At 46.3% G+C, this 19,848-nt stretch overlaps 1 protein-coding gene across 8 annotated transcripts in view; it reads right to left on the bottom strand.

Annotated features, from left to right (window-relative positions):
* MTMR3 (myotubularin related protein 3) overlaps positions 1-19,848 on the bottom strand; it is a 137,016-nt gene that overhangs the window by 2,398 nt on the left and 114,770 nt on the right. For 3 of the 8 annotated variants that reach the window (XM_040619725.1, XM_040619724.1, XM_040619726.1), the window contains 12 exons: positions 16,213-16,418; positions 15,550-15,681; positions 14,472-14,583; positions 12,054-12,249; positions 11,065-11,250; positions 8,026-8,196; positions 6,597-6,742; positions 4,382-5,798; positions 3,590-3,643; positions 3,132-3,242; positions 2,591-2,679; positions 1,772-1,798 (listed from right to left, as the gene is read on the bottom strand). In XM_040619725.1, the coding sequence (XP_040475659.1) occupies positions 1,772-1,798; positions 2,591-2,679; positions 3,132-3,242; positions 3,590-3,643; positions 4,382-5,798; positions 6,597-6,742; positions 8,026-8,196; positions 11,065-11,250; positions 12,054-12,249; positions 14,472-14,583; positions 15,550-15,681; positions 16,213-16,418 (2,847 nt within the window). The remainder of the gene's footprint in view (positions 1-1,771; positions 1,799-2,590; positions 2,680-3,131; positions 3,243-3,589; positions 3,644-4,381; positions 5,799-6,596; positions 6,743-8,025; positions 8,197-11,064; positions 11,251-12,053; positions 12,250-14,471; positions 14,584-15,549; positions 15,682-16,212; positions 16,419-19,848) is intronic. The other 5 variants (XM_040619727.1, XM_040619728.1, XM_040619729.1 and 2 more) reach the window with 5 other exon arrangements.

Here is a 19,848-nt window from a genome sequence, read left to right as displayed (position 1 = left end):
CGGGGGGGGGGGGGGGGGGTGGAGCGGGGAGGAATCCCTGCCTAGTGTAGTTGCACACCACTGTGACTTTAGGGCCAAGGACACTTGGCTATCTCACCATCATGGCTCAAGGTTACAGGTGTACAGGAGGGTGCTGCTCAAGAGAGATCCAGGAGAACAAAAGGGCCCAGGGCAGGAGCAGCTGCTAGAACACTGGCTAAGTCCTGGCCCAGAAAAATCCAGTTGGCCATACCCACTTGGGCAATGGCCTCTGTGTAGCTTGTGGTCACAGAGAGGCCAGAGCCCAATGGAACCACCTCCAAGCCCTTCAGTTGAGACAAACTATCTCGCCTAGCTGGGGAGTGAAGAGCCTTGTCCAAAGGGCTACTTCCCCAGAGGCTTGGAGGCAGCAACATGGAGAACAGACTGCTGCCATCTAGGACTGCCCTCCTGCCAGCATGCAAAGTCAGAAGACAAGCAACCAGTGACACATGCTCAGGGTGAAAGGATGAGAGCACAGATGAACACACGTGCACAAACACCCCCCCTTATTAGATAGGTGTCAGTCAATTATGGCTCACTCCCCTGCCCCCATGCATCTAGCAGGGAATATCAGAGCTCCACGTGAAGGCCTGACTGTACTCAGACCCCAAGCCTCCCTCTCCTCCTCCACTTGAAAGCCCAGTTCTGATGTGTCCGTGCAGCACAGGTGCACACATCCAAACAACTGCCCTTCACAACTAAGAGGAAAGAGAACTGGCAGAGGATAAGTTTCTGCCCACCTTAAAACCCCACTATGCTAGGCCCTAAAGTACACATCAATCTCAATAAACCCAAGAATGGGAGACTTCAAGGAGCCTGACATAGCCCACCAAAGACTTGGGGAAAGCAGCTGAAGGGAAATCCTCCTCCTTAGCCAGCATCACTCACTACTTTTTCATTTATGCTCCTCAGAATACAAACCCACTGCTGAATTAGGGACCGCCTGGGCAGAGAGGAGAGAATACTAAATACCCTTTGGGGACAAAAAACAACCCACAAAAGGAAAAGGCTAGACATGGGGCAATGGCAGGACAGAGAACTAAAACACACACACATAACTTCATCTTCTAGAACGCAGTAAGCACTTCACGTTTCTGAAAAGCATGAATCAGCAAGAACCTGTGGTTATACAGAAAAACTACCTAAGTCTACTTCTGAACGTGTGCATTTATTTAACATACCTGCTGGAGTTCATCCTGATATGAATTTGATCAGTTAAGCTTTTCTATCTGGCTTCTTTCAGGGGATCCTAAAGACCCTAAGTGGAACCCTCCACTAAAGTCTTCCATGCTAAAACAGTTCTCTGGAAAGACCACCTCTGTTCAGTCCTGGTCTCTTTGTTTATAAAAATAAAAAAAAAAAATTTGGAGCAGCAATGCCATCTGACTTGGAGATGATGAAGCATCATTCTAGCACCCCACTGAATGACTAACCCAAAGGAAATAGCTCTGAAAACCCAACTGGCCCTGCCACAAGACCAGCCCTGCTGAAGCAGGGCTTCTCAGTCACAAGCAAGATGGCCTAGCCGACCTGCGCGGTCAGGAGGGGAGTGCACGTCTGCAGCCTGACTTGGCCCGAATAGTCTCCTCAGTCGGCTGCTTTGGTTTCCCCCGCAAGCCCACCTGCCTGCCTGCGCTCCCAGCCCCAGGCTTCATCCCAGTGAGTGCAGAGAGGGGGAAATGGCAGCGTTAGTGTGGAGAAGTTATTGTAGATGTGCAGACATCACAGACAGGTTGTTGCAAATGCTCACCACGTTTGATCAACACGGTCAGTGTCCCTGCAAGGAGGGGAGAGAGAGCTCAGAGGAGAAGCCAACCAAAGACATTTGGGCTTGGGGTGCAGGGTAGGGAGACACACAGTCCTGAAGCATCATTACTAGACGAAGAGGTGATTTCATCTTCTACCTGGGTTCACTCGTGTGGATGAGCCGTGTCAGGATTCAGAGAAACTTCCTATCCCAAAAACACTGAACATCCTCCAGTCAGTTACCGCCCCAGCTGGGGCAAAGCATCCCTAGCAAATAACTACCCCAACCAAGAAGAAAGAAGTCAGGAGCCTTAAGGATTGAAGACTGTGTCCTCGGCTGTACCTATCAGTCCCCACAGCTAGGTCTCCTCACTACTGGCACAAGGAAAACAGGTTTGGGGTCAGGGAGCAAGGCGAGGAGCAGGAAAATGACGTTCCCTGCCCGCAGCAGGAAAATTTTGCTCACAGCAGCCATGCTGAATGGGAAGAAATGGTATTCTAGGACTAAGAAATGGTAGTCTGGGTGGTGGCTGTTGCTCTGCTAATCCAGGAAGCAAAACAGAACAAAAGGGGACATCATTTGCACATTCTAAAATTTAGCCATGATCACTCTGAACTGGGGGGGAGGGGGAGGAGGAGGACCACCAAATGCAAACACCACTTTCAGAGGCACAACAGATGAGTTGGGGTCCTGTAGACCCCAGGATCTGCCTCAGATGGGACACTGCCAGCCAGATGCCTGCATCTCTCCAAGCTGCAGGCTCTGTGGGCCAAACCCCAGCCTCCAAACCCTGGCCCTCCCCACCACACCCCCAAACGGCACCTGCAGTGGTGCTTCCTGCTGGCGAGCCAGAAGGCGCTGTCGCACGCATAGCAGTGGGCAGCCAAGTGGTCAGGAAGCCAACGGGTCATCTGTAAAACAGATGGGGCCAGGTTAGTGACGGGAGATGGGCCATCCAGCTGGAGCCAGCAGAGCCATGCTGGGGGCAGCAAGAGTCACAAGGACCATACTGGCTCTGCTGGCACCAGCCCAGCAGGCTGATGTCAGCAGTACAAGAAAGGCGTCCAAATCGTTTCCCTCGAGGGGACTCCAAACTCCCCTGAGATACAGTATCAGGCAGCAGCACCCTGGGTCGCTACAAGAGCCGGCAAGGCTACAGTTCACAGAGTCAAGGAGGAGAGAGGACCAGCTTGCTGAGTCTCCCTGGCTCAGAAATTCTAGGCTTGATGGGGATTCAGAGAGGCTCAAGGCTAAGTGTGCTATGAGGTTATTCCTTGGCCAGGGGCATGGGACAGGGATGGGGGTGGAAAGAACCGTAAAACAGTTGCATGGACGGCACTCAGAACAGGGGCTGAGCCTGTACCTCCGTGTCCTGTTTATCCACCTGCTCCCAGCTGGCTTCAGAGAAAATCTCTGTGCTGCAGCGAGACAAACAGTTCTGATCCAGATTGCTTTCCGAGTCGGGGATTGAAGTCTGTTGGCAAACAAACAGAGCTGAACAGAATGAACCTGGCTCCTCCCAGGAGAAGAAAGGGCTTGGTAAAGAAGGGAGCACTGGGGGACTTGGGTGGGCCTGAGTATTAAGGCTGCCAGATCTGTTGGCGGCTCAGTCATCAAGAAATGGGTCGAGCAGGTGCAGAGACCGGGTTGAACTCAGGTGGAAGAGAGATGCACAGGTCTAAGGCTGTGTGCAGTGACTCTGCAGTGGACAGATGGGCCTTAGGTTCCAGGAAGTGAGTGGGGCAAAAGTGACCAGGATGGACTGTGAACTCTGAGTGTCAGCTGCTCCAGTGAGTCTGTTAATCCAACCCTGTCACTTACATCTGCATGTTGAAACTGAGTGCTTTGGGCATGTCCTCCTTTCTCTGAAGGACTCTTTGGGAAAATGAGAAACCATCATTAGTATGAAAGAAATACCGAGAAGTCAGTCTGAATTGAAAGTCATTGGATGAGCCCGCCTTTAATGTACGCTGAGTGCTTCAGAGCCAGGCTCCCGCTTGTATCTGAACACATCGGGTCAGACCCAGCCAGCGAGGAGAACACCTCCCTGAGACCCTCCCCCTCACGCAGCCCCACGTCCAGCCACCAGGCCCCATCAGCGCGAACTACAATCCCTTCTCCCCATTTCTCCTGCCATCACCCGCCACAGGGCAGGTACAAACAGCTGTTAAACTAAACCTTCACAGCTACAGCCCGTGTTTTGGGGGCAGTGGGGGGGGTCAGCTTACTAGCTACTGGGGTAGGACAGGCATTACAACTGGACAGGAGTATTTGACATTGTCCTACTGTCATTCTGCCCAGAAATTCATGCCCTTTCTTAAAACAGGAACCTCTCTCCAAAGAGATCTGACCAACCGCATACAGAGTGCTAACTCTCTTCCTCATTCTAACTGCCTCAACAGGACACCTGTGGCAAGTAAGCAAGGCAGGAAAGAACAGGCAGACCGCCATTCACATGGCTGAGGCTCATCTCCAGCCTCTCAACAGGACCACTCTGGACCTTTCCAATTCTTTTAGAAATCTGTACCAATCACTGTGCATGGGGCACAGAGAGCGCCCAGCCTCAGTGTGCCCTCTCCTTGGGCAGCTGTGGAGGCACCGTGGTCTACTCACCACTTCATCCCCAAAGTCCCCATTGAATCGGAGGGAGCTGGTCAGGTACTGGCTCTCCAGGCGACTCCTCAGCTCCTGTACTTGTTTCTTCAAGGTCTCCACTTCTTGCTGGTGGCCTGACTCAATCTGACGCAGGCGCTGTTGGATAGTGTCCGTGTACACAGGCATGCCATCGTCGTCCAGGTGGCTGCGGGAAGGCTGGTCGGGGCTGCCCGCTGTAGATGGCCTCCCCGAGTGGCTGTGCAGCCACTTGTGGTGCAAGTTCCTCGAGTGTAAGTGGGCAGAGCCGCAGCTGGTAGCAGACAGCTGGCGGCTCAGTGAGTCCTTGCTCCTACCAGCCTCCCCATTGGTGCAGTGCCCGTTGGGGGTGGGGTGCTTCTGGAGGGTGCTAAGCCCTGGGGGCTGCTCTAAAGCCTTATTTTCGGTGTCCGGGGCACCATTGCACACAAGCCCTTCTTTACATTCGGCTAAAGGCAAGGCACAAGGAGAATGCGTTGGGCTGTGGGTGCTGCCAGGGGAAGTCCTATGTGCCACAGATACCACTTGGGGCCTGTCAGCTAGGCTCTTCTCTGAAGGCCAGGGCTCCATGGCTTGAGGAAGCATGTCCTTGCCACTGAACCAGCCACTGTTTACCAGGCAAGGTCTATGATGGCCTTCGGGCCCACTTTCTGACTTGACTTGATCTTCTATTAACATGTCCATTGAACTGTCCGTGTTTGATCCTCTGGCCTCAAATGGGACTTGGGGGGGCAGCAGAGAACTTGACTGTGAGGTACCATAGCCAATTTTTGCATCTACTGGGATTGGAAGAAACACTTCCTCCCTAGCCTCTGTGATAGCTTCTATTCGGGGCTGTTCCACAGGGACCTCCTGGGCATCCTCCCCCCCAGGGGACTCCTGGAGAAAGCTGGGGAGAACACTGTGCCCACCCTGCTGCTCAGGAATACCCTGTGAGAGCACAGAATGGCTGGTGCCTGGATGGTTCGTCAGAGCAGCATCACCCAGTTCTGGTTCTTGAGGAAAGATAATGGCTGAGCCCTCAGGGGTCTTCACCCTGATCTCCTTTTCTAAGAGAGCCTCCTCTTTGACCTCCTGCATCTCAATGCCCCCTCTATGGGCAGGCTCCTCTATCCCACTCTCCTCTTTGGTGGCCTCTTGCAAAATGTTCTCCATCTGCCCCTCGGCCACTCCAGCTGCAACAGACAGCTCAGCGCCGCCCAGCACTTTGGTTGGCTTCCCCAGGCTGTCAGGATCGAGGGGCTCCTCCCCAGGACCAGCCAGGCTGCTCAATTCCAGTGAGCGCCGGTGCTCCTGCCACTTCTCATTCAGACTTGGGTCACTGCTGCGCCGACTGGCTAGAGGCACTGTATTGTCGCAAGCCGTAGTCAGATTGTCAAATGATCTAGTCTTTGGTAGCCTAAACAAAAGGAGTTTGCGGGAAATGAGTATCGGAGGCTGTTCAGACGTAAGCAGGAGTCGATCGGTTTTAACAGGCAGATGTTTCATAATTGGGTCCACTACAGCTATTCAAGGAGCCATGGCATCTCTAAAGTGAGGCTCAGACTGACACAAAGGCAAAAAGCTCCAGGATGGGCCCTTCTTCTAGTCTGCAAATTTCCTCTCAACTTACCCCACTCGCTCCACCCTACCCCGTGTCCGTACATACAAATAAACAAATAGCAAATGCTATTTTTAAAAAACATTCGTGATACTGCTCTGTTTCTCCACTACTGGCAAATGAAAGTAGCACTGCTGATTTTCTGCTATTACAAAATTTTAAATTAATGTATTACTTGGCAGTCTGAATTCAATAAAGTTAATTCTCAAGTGGTGAAGCCAAACTTTCTAACATCTGATAGCATCTGCCTTTCAACCCCAAAAAGACAAATGATAGCAGAGAGGCAGGAGCACAGAGCAGTGGCTGAAACTCAAGCCAGAGGGTCACGAGGAACCCAGAGGTTTGCTCCATCACTGAGAAACGGCTCAGTGCACGCGGCAGAACAGCATTGTGATGGGGCCCCATGCGCTTCAGGAAATGAGGCTCTTATGGCCTCGAAGCCTGAAACCCTTATACCTTCCCTGACAAAACTTCAGAGATCCAAACGAGACATGTGGAGCCGGACAACATCATGATCTCTAACCATGCCCGGATGTGCCCCAACACAGAAGTACACCCACGCAGGACTTGAGGCCTCGGCATCAACCCCGGGCTCACCGGCTCAGGGGCGGGTCATCAGGGCTGGTGCCAGGGGCTGGATATGGTGCACAGCTGTCGTCCACGGGGGTGGATGGGGACGGGCAGGGCAGGTACACTGCACTCCACAGCATCAGGTTACGCACATGACACACAGGGTACAGCACCTGAGGAGAGAGCAGTGGGGATACACGTTTAAACAAGTCCCAAAAAGTCTTTAGAAATGAGGGTCAAAAACAATCGCCAAGCTGCAACACCCAACAGGTCTGCACCAGCTGCACTTCTCACCTGAGAACCTCCTGTGGGCATGAAAAATCTAAAAGGATTTTTTAAAATCTATTTTTCATAATTACTTCTTAGGTCCCCTTTATTGAATGACTTTCATTCCGCTTAATTTGTTGCTTTTACTTCATATGAAAAAGTGAGTCATTTCGGAAGACTCTGTCAAACCTGTTTTATAGGGTCATTTAAATTAATCATGTGAAAAGAAGGGAATTTTTTCCTGTATTGTGACGTCCCCAACAGGCACAGTGAAGAGAGAAGCAGTTAGCGTAAAACTTTTCTCTGACTACTTAAATGTAGTGAGAAGCATATTAACAGTCCAGTGAAGCAATATAACCTCTGATTTTGACTTCTTTAGAATTTAAGATGCATTCTAACAAAAAGAACATTACTATGTATCAACACAGACGTGCATGCCTCCTTTCCTCTGCTTAACAGAAGGTGTTCCTTTGAAAAGTTTTTGGTATTTTTTTTTTAAGATTTTATTTTTTTATTTGACAGAGAGAGACAGGCAGCGAGAGAGGGAACACAGGCGGGGGGTGGGAGGGGAAGAAGCAGGCTCCCAGCGGAGGAGCCTGACGTGGGGCTCGATCCCAGAACGCTTGGATCACGCCCTGAGCCGAAGGCAGACACTTAACGACTGAGCCACCCAGAAAGAAAAGTCTTAAGGGCCTGCCAGTTCCCCATATGAGCAGAAAATCACAGACACACATGCTAATGTCGCACACACTTTTCTCTCTCTGAGACAGGAGCTGCAGTGCGTATCATCGCCTGATGACAGTGCAAGGGTACTGGGGGCCTGGTGGCAGGTCCTTCTGCGCTATCGCGAGCACCCAAGGGACAACTTCGGTTCCCCTTCCACTTGTTAGACAGAACATGCCAGGAGTGGGTTAAGCTCTGACAGAGGTGCCAGGAAAGATTCTTGTCTAAGTGGCAAAATAGAGATGTGGATGAAATCAAACCACCCTGAGCGAAGACTGGTCAGAAGCAGGTCAGAGCAGCACCAGGAAATAAGCCTTTCTCGGGACAGATGGGGAAAAAATGGAATCAACCCACCCAGAGACAACAGAGATGCCTTTGAGAAAGTCACTACCAAAAATGGCTCCCATATGCCACCACCCCCAAATTCCTTCTGCTGATCAGAGAGGAAAGGCTGAAGGATACATACGGCTTCCGACTGAGAGGAATACAGTAGGTTTTTGAAAGCCTTGTTGCCTGCCCGAAGCAGCGACCATACAGAACACGTCCGCTCCTGAGTATGCTTTTCTCCTCTCTCCTTGGCGTTGTTGCACAGGAATGTTCCAAACAGGCAGGAATAGGTATGTTGCACCAGTTTCACCTGTGGGAGTCCAAAATCAAGCAACAGGGTATATGTTCTCTGAGGGAAGGGTAGCCCTGCTGAGGCTCCTTCCCCAACATTCCTGAGAGCACCTCAGAATTCACACTCCCTAAGGATGGGGAACCAAATAAGCCATGGAAGAGCTGTGTCCTCACAACACCAACCCTGGAGTGCCAACCCCAACCCCTAGCATTCCTGAGTCAAGAGCAAAGACAGATCACTGGCACCCCACTCCCCCTGGCCTCCCTGGCAACCAGTCTGGGAAGTCCTAAGTTAACAGTCACAGTCCAGAGCCACAGATCATATCACCTGGGTACAGGAGCGGGTCAGTGTGCAATGCAAGTCTGAACTGGGAGCACACTTCTAGACAACTTTTCACTCAACAAATCATTCCTGAGCATCTGACATACCCCAGACATTTCTATGGGTTCTGGATAGGCAACAATCAGACAACTCCCCTGCCCCGATGGAGCTGGTTCTAGCTGTGGGGGAGGAGTGACCACTGCTGTGCACCACAATACAGCAGGGTGAGAGGGACAGGGCACACCCAGGGCAGCGGAAGAAAGAAGCGAGAAAGCAAGTTAAGAGGGTATCTGAGAGGGGAACGCTCCGGGCAGAGGCAACAGCCAGCACAATGGTCTTGAGGCGAGCACGTGCTTGCAATTTCCAAGAAACAGGAGGCCAGTGTAACTGAAGGACATTACACAAGGAGGGCAATGGTAAGAAATAAATCTAGACAGGTAACCTCTAGGATGGCTCTGCAGGCCATTTTATGGACTGACTTTTACTCTGTGTGAAATGGAAAGTCACTGGAGGTTCCTGAGCAGGGGAATGACATGGTCTCAATTATGTTTCAGAAGGATCCCTCTAGGGGAGCCTGGGTGGCTCAGTCGGTTAAGTGGCCGGCTTTTGATTTTGGCTCAGGTCATGGTCTCAGGTGGTGAGGTCAAGCCGCTCAGCAGGGAGTCTGAGATTCTCTCCCTCTCTCTCTGCCCCTCTCCCCTACCCTGGTTGTGTGCTCTCTCTAAAATAAATGAATAGATAAATCTTTAAAAAAAAAAAATCCCTCTAGTTGCTGGGTTGACTCCCTAGAATTGGGGCAGGAGATGGTGGTAACTTGGACCAGTGTGGGAACAGTGGAGACAGCAAGAAGTAATCAGGTTTTAGGTAGATTCTGGAAGCAAAGCTACAGAATCTGCTGACAGACTGAATGTGGAGTATGAAAGGGGGAGGATGAGAGCTGAGCACACCATACAAGTTTCTGCCCTAAATAAGTGGAAGGATTAAGTTGCCACCCAGGCCAAATACTTCTGGAAGATTATATTTTGGGGTGGGGAGATGTGGAAATCAAGAACCAAGTTTTGAACACATTAAGTAGAAATACCATTAGGACATCCACATGGAGATACTGAGTAGTCACAGTTGAGTCTGGAAAGATCTGAGCTGAAGACATAATTATAAATGTGGGAATCATGGATAGCAATCAGAGCCATCGGACTGGATGAAATCCCCAGAGAAGCAGTAAGATATAGAAGCACCCTGGAGGCTGAGTCCTGGAGCATTCCAACATTCAGCACTGGGAAGGTGTGAAGAATCAGCACAGGAGACGAAAAGGACCAGCTAGTGAGGCAGAGAAGAAGGCAGAGTTTGTGCTGGCAGTCAGCTGAATAAAGGGTTTCAAGAAAGGTGTGATTAAACAGTGCCAAAGAGTAAAATGAAGACGAGGATACAAACCTCCAGTTATAAAATAAATGAGTCCTGGGGATGGTGACTATAGTTAATAATACTCTATTGCATATCTGAAAGTTGCTAATAAGAGAGTAGGTCTTAAAAGTTCTCATAAGAAAAAAAATTTGGCAATGGATGCTAATTACTTGTGACCATTTCACAATATACACAAATACAGAATTATGATGTTGTATACCTGAAACTAACGTTATATTGTCAATTATACCTCAATTAAAAAAAAAAAAAACTTCTTAACAAGAGAAGACAGCTGATCACTGGATTAGCAACACGAAAGTCACAGCTCTGGTAAAGTGGTAGGGTGAACACCTGAACCTGACTGGAGTGGGTTTAAGAGAGAATGGGGAAAAAAGGAATTTGAGACAGTAAATGCAGAGGACTTAAAGAACTCTGCTGTAGAGATGAGATACAGGAAATGAGATTAATAGCTGGTAAGAGGTGCAAAGCTGAGAAAGGGTTTTGAGGGGATGGGAGGCACTACGCCATGTCTGTGTACTAATGGCAACAATGTGGTAGAGAGGGAAATATGGGGGTGCAAAAGGCAGAGAGGAGAAACACTGGCACCATGCAGCTGAGCAGAGGAAAGACAGTGGGAGCCGGTGCAGCAATGGACGGAGGGGCTGGAAGAGGGCAAGGACAGTGAGTCCTCTGTCAAAGGAAAGAGGGCCGTGGGTATGGGACACAAGCGGGGCGGGGGGGAGCAAGGGGGTTGGCAGATGGATTGGAAGGAGAAGATATTCTATTATTTCTCTATTTTATTTTGAAGTACTCTCTACACCCATCAGGAGATTCGTACTTAACAACCCCGAGATCAAGAGTCACACGTTTCACCAACTGAGCCAGCCAGGCACCCCCATTATTTCTCTAAGTATTTAAGACTTCTATCATCTACTTTAAAAGCTAAGTTTAAAACAACTGAAAGACTTTATGCAAACCTAACACACCTACATTCACTGAACACACATTTACTGCTTTTAATTAAAACTGGGAAAAAGAATGGGTCCTTATTAAATTCTTAAAAGAACGCATAGTTTCATGTGAAAACTTGCACACTAACATTTGCATTGATACCCCATAATGTTAGAAGGTCCCCAAAATGAAGAATTACAAGCCCGAACTCACAAGGAATGCTTCATTGAACTCAAAAGAGCAAGGAAATTGCCTCTGAAGCTGATGGACGCAGTCAAGCCACTGCAGAAACACTGGGCAGCGCTCGTTTAGATCATCGGAATTCTCCCCATGCCCACACCGGTCGGCAAACTTGTGGCCAAAATCCAGCCACTCCATCTCCACGAGGACCTGGAAACCCTGCAGGGAACACCCGGGAGAGACCATGTGTTCTTGTCTATGGAGACTATAACAGTCTTGAGCCTGTCGGGACTAACAGCAATAATACCTTTTAACAACCTCCCAGTAAGCACAACAGGAGGCCCTGACCAAGCCCCACAGCCAAAGGCTCCATGGAACATGCACTTAGGGCAATTTCCCACTTCCCTCAACTCCATTCTATAATCATCAAAAGGATACTAAGCATTTATCTAAGCCTTTCTTCAGTCTACTTTCATTCACTATACAGTATAAAAGCCACTTTTCTAAATTTTAAAAAATTTTTTAATGTCTGTATTTCGTGTTGTACTTATAAGGCCTTGTTTCTAGTATCTTTCCCTAGCCCAGATTTACATGTATTTTAGGGCACCTTTATGGCTTTTCTTACATCTTTAACCCAACATGTGGTTCTTTCAGAGTAGGGCTCTTTCTCCACAGAACACTGTAGTGATATCCGGACCAATTATCATACTGAGCATGCCAAGATCCTTCTACAGTAGCCCCATTTTCCTGGGGTAGCCAAAACTTTTCCAAGTAGATAGACTGCAAAGGAAAACACGTCTGTATTCTCAATACCTTGTTATCCACAATCTGCTCCATTTTAAAAGGCACAAGAACTGTGGGAAGCACCACCACAACGTGGCTCAAGGTAAAGGAGCAACGATTTTAAAACAAATTTCACTTTCTTTAGGCCTAACCACCAAGACCAAAACTGATCATAAAACCCTCCAAGGTTTCTCCCACTCATACTGATGTACCAAATCCTACTCTTCGGATGCACCCACCTCTATGGTTCGGTAATACGGATCGAGCAAGAGCTTAGCCAATGCCACAATCTGGGGAGTGCGGTCCCAGCCATCTGAGCAGTGTGCTAGTACTGGCCGCTGATCACGATCCACGGCGTGCACTACCAGAAGTGCGGACTTCAGAAGCACAGACAGGTGATGGAGCCATTTTGTGCTTTCGAGGGCTGAGAGCCAACTATAAAAATAAAACAGAAGGGGATAAGGAAATGCTGATTTTTATGATCTACTGCATCATGCCAAATACCCGTGAAATCAAAAAGCAATTCCCAAGGATCTTTCCCTCCAAATAAAACACTGCCAAAACAAACAAATTTCTGTCTTTATAAAGCATGTACAAAGATGAGGCTTAAGCCCTACTATGCAACAGAGACAGCTTTAGAGAAAGGACAGTAATTAATAGAATTTTTGTTCCAAAAATCTTACGGCTAGTTTCTGAGAATTAATATTTAATATTTTTCAGTCCATGGTAGGTATATGCCCAGTATAAGTAGTTCTTTCTGGAGTCTTCTGAAGGAAATGAAGCCACTTCCGACATTGTAGAACAGTAGGTACTTATATTTAATGATCAGCAACTGTGCCCTACAAGTTCTTAAAAAAAAAAAAAAGTATAGAAAACTCACACATACAAACATGTCTCTAAGGAGATGTAAGCCCGATGCCACAATCAAGAACAATGCAGGAATGGGATAGACCGGTGATGGGTAGGAAGGAGGGCACGTATTGTATGGTGCACTGGGTGTTATACACAACTAATGAATCATCGAGCCTTACATCGGAAACCGGGGATGTACTGTATGGTGACTAACATAATATAATAAAAAATCATTAAAAAAAAAAAAAAAAAAAAGAACAATGCAGACAACAGCACCTGCTCCCCACACCCTAACACCTACCACTAAAGTCTTGAATTCGTATTGACTGAAACTGGGTTAGCCCAAGCTAATGACTGAAGACTCACATAAATTAGTATACCAATGGCTACACAGTGTTATTGGATTTAACATAGACTGGATTCAGCAGGGATCTAGAAGAACCTTTTTTCGAAAAGACCTTCAGGAAGTATCAGATCCCAAGAATTACCCCTTGGAAGTAATCACAAGCTGATCACACCTGTTTTTTAACTCTGCTGACATTTTGTTTCTTGTGCCCTGTCATGGATTCCACTCCCTACATGCCCACCCCCAAAAGCTCTTAATTTCTCCAAAACGTGATCAGGTTTGTGGTTCCACAGCCTCAATCAAGTGTTGCGGGGCTTGACTATACCTGATATCACCACTATCAGGGCTTCGTTTGACTCACAAGGAAGGCTTCAGTACTGTCTTATGATCTGTTGCCAAATAGAGGGAAACATTACCTTTTTCCTTAATAAAATCTGCAGACATTCATTTGGACCAGGTGAGGGCCAATTACATCTTTTTGACTCTGGGTTTAAAAAAGAGCTTTTTTAAGAAAGAATTTTAATATATGGAAGGTATCTGAGATCAGGTAGTACTGATTCTGTCCCTTTCATCATTTTATAAATAGAAAAACTGATACCCATAGTAATTAAGCCACCTGGCCAAAGTCACACAATTAGTGGCAGATCTTCTGAGACCTCAGCCAGGCTCCTTCTACGCCCCACCTTTGGGGAAGAGAGCACTACTGGCTGGTTTCTGTAAATGTGTAGCAGACACAAGTTGCTAATTCCCAAAGGAGAGCAGCAGGCTCATTCTTTGGTCAGGCTTTTTCCCCAAAGATAACTGCTTCATCCTCTGGGTTGATTCCAACTGTGATGAATCTAATCACTTACTACTACTAGGAGTTAGTACAAGTGGTTCAGGCAGCCATTTGATTGAATAAATCAAGGAATTCTGCAAAACTTGATATGATCAGATCTACTGAACAGAACCCAGGGAAACAGCTATGGGCTCCAGCACCAACACCAGAAAAGAGAAAATTCTGTCTTCTCTGGCACCATTTCTGGCTTCCTGAAATAGTAAAACAGGGGCTTTTAAATATTTATCTGTCCATATTTGTTTTACAGACCATTCCTAAGTTATCTTGTATTCTACCAGTTCCCTTGAGGGGAGCAGATAAGTGTTACCTACAGGATGTCAAAAACCAAAGAATTAAAAATGAGCCAAAAACAATGTAAAAGAGAAGAGGTCCCAGGAAAAACAAGAAGGCAGGGTTTCTGAGGACCAAGATCTGTTTGTGCTCCACATCTTTAAACCTTTCAAAGGGCTAGATCTTTCTCCCAGCATCTCCTTTGTGCTACTGTGCTCCTAACACAGATAGGAGAATGCCCACAGGGACTGAAAATAAAACTGAAGTGTACCAAGAAACAGAAGAAAAGACACCTCCAAACTCATTAAAAAAAAAAAAAAGGCAAAATTAAAGCTAAGGTCAAGGTCTTACTTTCCCGGATCTGGCATCTGTGTGCACAGCAACCGCAGGGACTGAAAACTCCTCCGAATTGAATGAATATTTGCCATCCCCATAAACACGACTTCACAGTTTGGGTAATACTCTGCAGAGAATAACAACAGAGAGAACAAAAATATGTTGAATTTAAAGCCCACATGGCCAAATTTAAAAGCAGTAAGGAGGCTATAAAGCAAATCCATTATAGTTGCTGACTAATGAAACTGCAATGTTTTGATGCCTATTAGTCTAGTCCTTTTATGAGAGGAAAAACAGCGCTTGAATTTAGCTGTTTTTGCAAAAAGGAAAGTTAGATTTGTGAAGATATGGACATAAAACAGAAGCTCTTATTTTTTAAGAAAAAGATCTATAGCCTTCCATCTCCCCCAGGTTGACTTCGTGGGTCACATCTAACTTGTAGTTCTGGAATCTCTTTGAGAAGAACCTGGCAGAACAATGCATTTTATGCATTCACATTTCACCTTCATACAACTGCTTTTAATTTCCAGGTGAGATCACATCCGAATAAGGAGCTTGGAGCCTCTACGTGCTCCATCGACGCACAGCTGGCACTGAAGGGGTCCCTGCTTGGAGCAAGTCAGCAAACAGTGGGGGCCCTATAGGTCAGGACAGAGGTGCACTGCTAGCGTTCTCGATTTACTGCTTCAATTTCCACCCCAGGTTTTCTAAGTAGAAGCCATGTGGGAAGTTTTCTGTGAGGTCAGTGATGAGTAAACCCACTGTCAAAGGCAACAAAAAGCTTTTAGAAGGCTGAGAAATTGAGCCACTAAAGCAGCAGCTTCCAAACATGAACAGGCCTTATCATGGGGAGGATTTACTTTCTTTATCACCTAAAGGTTAGCAAGGAAGATTATTTGGTTTCACTGCACCTCCTCCTCCATTTCTTCCCTGAAAAGAAACTACAGTGTTAAGAATCCAAACAGCTCCGGCTCTCTCAAATAGGCTGAGGAACATGGTTTGCTATTCATTTCAAATTGAAAACTAAGACCCAGCTGGGCCTGTGCTCGACTCACAAGAAAAGTGTTAGGGAACAAAGCACCGCACACCTCACCTGGGCATTCACAGCCTCCTCCTTTGGCTCGGTTCGCCACAGCTGCTGCATAGGAGCGTGCATCCAAGATCAAAAGCTTCTGCGGTTGGATGGCTAAACTGTCTGCTCCTGAAGCATTTGATAGAGAAGAATCTAGGAACATCAGGAGTGAGGATAAAAAACTAAACGAACCCATCTCTCCCAGAATTGTGCAAAATAAGAGCCAAAAACACCTACCACAACACCAAGGAAAAAAATAAACAAAAACCCTCGATTAAGTGAAACCCATCTAACCAGAACCTTGCTACTAAGACTTCTCTGTTTATCTTCTGTTTTGTCTACAATCTCCTTTATCTCATGTCTACGTGTATAGTCTTTTAATGAAGGCTGGTGTCTCCTGCCACGGTCCGGAGAAATTCCAAGTCCCCTATCACATATATACCCCATTCTTGTCCCAATGATTAGAAAGACAACCAACACACTAGCCCTCTTAAGCCAAGTCTGAAACAGTCTTCTGGATCTTTGTCAAGACCTACGACTCCTCAAATAATCCCATCAACTGAAGCTTCACCCTCTCTCTCCTATGAAACAAATTATATGTCTTATAAGGAAAAGGCCACTTCAAGAAAAAGTTCTCACAGATACTCTAAAAACTGCTGCCATTGGGTCCAGAGAGCATCTTACCAAACTCCACATCAGAAAGGTCTCCTGCATTGGGAAAGTCTCGAGAACTGTTCCTAGTCGACGGCTTGCTGCCACTTGATCGGGAGTCAGAGGCACAAGCTTTGGCTACCGAATGCACCAGGTGCTCGTCATCAGCATTTCGCCAGCCCCACCAGCTGACCTCTGGCTGTCCACAGCGGGCAATGACAGCTCCATTACTCTGGTGCCTGTGCAAGGAACAAGACACAGAGCTATACCCATCTCAGTGGCCCCATTCCGATGCTCTGTGCTCACACAAGTAAGGTAGTGGATTTTAAATGCCTTAATGAAGAGCTTGAATACAGGTAAATGATGGCTTAGTTTCAAGTCCTCTCAGGGTAGAAATCTTCTATAGCAACAAGAATAAACAACAAAACCTATCTGAATCTTTCTTAAAAATCGTATTTTAGAGACCTTTGTAAAGTTACTAACAAAATGATAAATGTGTGCTCTTAGAAAAAACAAATTTACATTCATAAAGTAAATGTTTCAATCTTTAAATTTATATTTGGAAAATTGGGTAAAAAATAATCTACAAATACACTTAACTCTGCTCCTCAATATTGAAACATTAATCTCTCCTTTTTAATACTGCACCTGAATATCCTAGCCTAATAGACGCTGACAGAGAAAAACTTGTTTCCACAACAACTTCTGAGGGCCCACTACAGGAACTGTGCTCTTATGATTGGCTTGGGGATTCTTTTCAAAACAAGGTCCCACCTTTGGGACTCAAAACACTTACCCGGCCCACAGTGGACTACTCTACAAACTCTCCTGAGATTTCATGACTCACAAATTGCTCTTATTATAGGCAGATAGCTCAATGCACCAGCTACCTTTCCTTAAGCTCTCAGAAGGAACAGCATAAACCTCAATAAACCATACTCTGATCCTTTTTTTTTTTTTTGATAGATCCTTTTTTTAAAAATTAAGACCAGAAATCTTACTCAAAAGTCTACTTTAAGATGATATTAAAACCCAGTCTTTTCCTAGTTAGGAATTTAGTTAAGCAATTTTAGCAATTAAAAAGTTATAAAAGTGGGCGCCTGGGTGGCTCAGTCGTTAAGCGTCTGCCTTCGGCTGGGCATGATCCCAGAGACCTGGGATCGAGCCCCGCATGGGGCTCCCTGCTCCGCTGGGAGCCTGCTTCTTCCTCTCCCACTTCCCCTGCTCGTGATCTCTCTGTCAAGTGAATAAATAAAATCTTTAAAAAAAAAGAAGTTACAAAAGTGTATGTGGCAATCAGAAGGTATAAAGTTCCAATAAATGCTGTAACATGGATGAACCTGGAATATGTTATGCTAAGTGAAAGAAGCCAGTCACAAAATGCCACATATTGTATGATTCCATTTATTAGAAGTGTCCAGAATAGGCAAATCTGTAGAGACAAAGCAGATTACTACTGACCTGGGGCTATGGGGATTGTTTGTTATAAAAGTAGGGACACACTGGTGGCTCAGTCGGTTAAGTGGCTGCCTTCAGCTCACGTCATGATCCCAGGGATCTGGGACTGAGTCCCACATCAGACTCCTTGCTCAGCGGGGAGCCTGCTTCTCCCTCTGCCTGTAGCTTCCCCTGCTTGTGCCCTCTCTCAGACAAGTAAATAAAATCTTTAAAAAATAATAAAAAAATAAAAAGTTATAAAAGTAATTGGTTCATTATAAAACTAAGTTAGCAGAGTAAGAAGCTGGTAAGCAAAAAATTTAAATGCCCCCCAATTCTATCTCCCAGAGGGGCAGTGTCCGTGTCTTACTTCCCATTAAAATCTAAATACAGGGGCTGGTGATGACTCAGTGGGTTAAGCATCCAACTCTTGGTTTTGGCTCAGGTCATGATCTCAGGGCCCTGAGATGGGAGCCCTACCTCAGGCTCCAAGCTCAGCACAGGGTCTGCTTGCCCCTCTCCCTCTGCTCTTCCCCCACCTTACATGCTCTCTCTCAAATTAATAAAATCTTTAAAAAAATCTATACATATATTCCTACACACATATAACACATATGGAGGAGACAGATTTAAACAAAACATACTACTGCATCTGTTTGTCATCTTCAAGGAACAATGAGAGAACAATTTTTGTTTTTAATCCTAAAGCTCACCAGCAATCAATGAAATTCAACAAGAACCATATTCCACTGGAACCATCAGTTTGCCTGTAGTTTTTAAATCCACCAGAAGAGAGAGACAAGTAATAGAAAGCACTTGCCAATATGCTCAATTGGCTCACGGGCTGAAGGGAGCTCAACTGGAAATAAAACCTAATTCCTAAAATGCCTACTAGCATATATAATAGGCGCTGGGAAACAACAGAGCTGACTGATGCCAAACCTTCACAAAAGAGGCTGGCAGGGCCTTTCCTGAGCACCCTCCTTTTCTGCAATGCTCCCAGCAGTGCCCAAGAGTAACAGAAGATGGCACTCTTCAGCCTGGATCTTGGGTTCAAAGGGTCATGGCACTGAGCTGTTGTAATAAGCAGTTTTCTGCAGTCTTCCAAAATGCTTCTGACTGCATGATCAAGAACTAAAACAATACAGCTAAAAATCACTAAAGAGCATTTCTACCTTTAACAAAAAGAACGAGGAAAAAGTATGAAAATTAAGATATTCGATGGATGAGTCCCCTAATGAACACTGAATGCTTCAATTTTATACCAAAACACATAAATATTTAAACTATCCCTAAGTTAATATTACGCAAGCTCACTAAAGGACTAGAAATTTCTAATAACCATTCAATGCACAAAGAGGGGGAGCTGTGACTTGCACTACAGATGGATGCCCTTTGCACCATCTTGCTGTGTTAGAGCAATCTCTGTCTTCAGGGATAAATCCAATTAAACACTCTCTCATCACAGTGGGGGGAAAAACACTAATCAGGCTCTGGTTCAGCATGGTGCTGTCAAGTAACTGCTGCTAGCAACCTCAGGAAGCATTACTGAAATCTACATACAATTAAATTCAGTAAAGTATGCTGGATTCAGAAGCATCTTGCCACCTGGGCTGGCAAAGCAGACACTCACAGAGTATCCCCAAAACATTCTTCTATATATCCCTTACAACGCTCCCCAACAATTTAACAACCCAGTTTGGGGCTCAGAGATACAAGACACATGTTCCAAAACAGAGGCTAGTTCCTAGAAGCCTATCTGATTTTGTGTGAACTATACCAAGAACTTTCTTCTTCTTCTTTTTTTTATACCAAGAACTTTCATTTGTAATCCTCTGAGAGCAGATTTTCTCAGAGAAACTGGAAATAAATTTCATTTATATATATATAGTCTCTAGACAGGGCTAGGGAAAAAAACAAACAAACATAGCACTAGAATAAATTTTAGAAGGGAAAAAAAGGTTTCCCCCGTTTATTCTAAGAAGTTTTTAACTTGCACTTATGGGCTTCTCTACCAACAAGGAGAATCCACCTAAAGCCCTGTACTTTGAAAATGACAGTCCTTCCCCCTTATGCTCAAAGTCAGCAAACCCTACAAATGCCAGGGCTGCTGATCTAACACAGCTGTTGGCCACAGAGCAGCAGCTGGCTGCTTTCCCTATTTGAGCTAGGCCGATCACTGATAAGACACAAATCCTTTCAGCTTTCCCTGCTCTCTAATTCCTGTGTCAT

The sequence above is a fragment of the Ursus maritimus genome, unplaced genomic scaffold (genome assembly GCF_017311325.1).
Source record: "Ursus maritimus isolate PB19 unplaced genomic scaffold, ASM1731132v1 scaffold_33, whole genome shotgun sequence".
NCBI classification, from domain to species: domain Eukaryota; kingdom Metazoa; phylum Chordata; class Mammalia; order Carnivora; family Ursidae; genus Ursus; species Ursus maritimus.
Note: the sequence above shows the minus strand (reverse complement) of the source record. Positions and strands in the feature narration are given on the sequence as shown.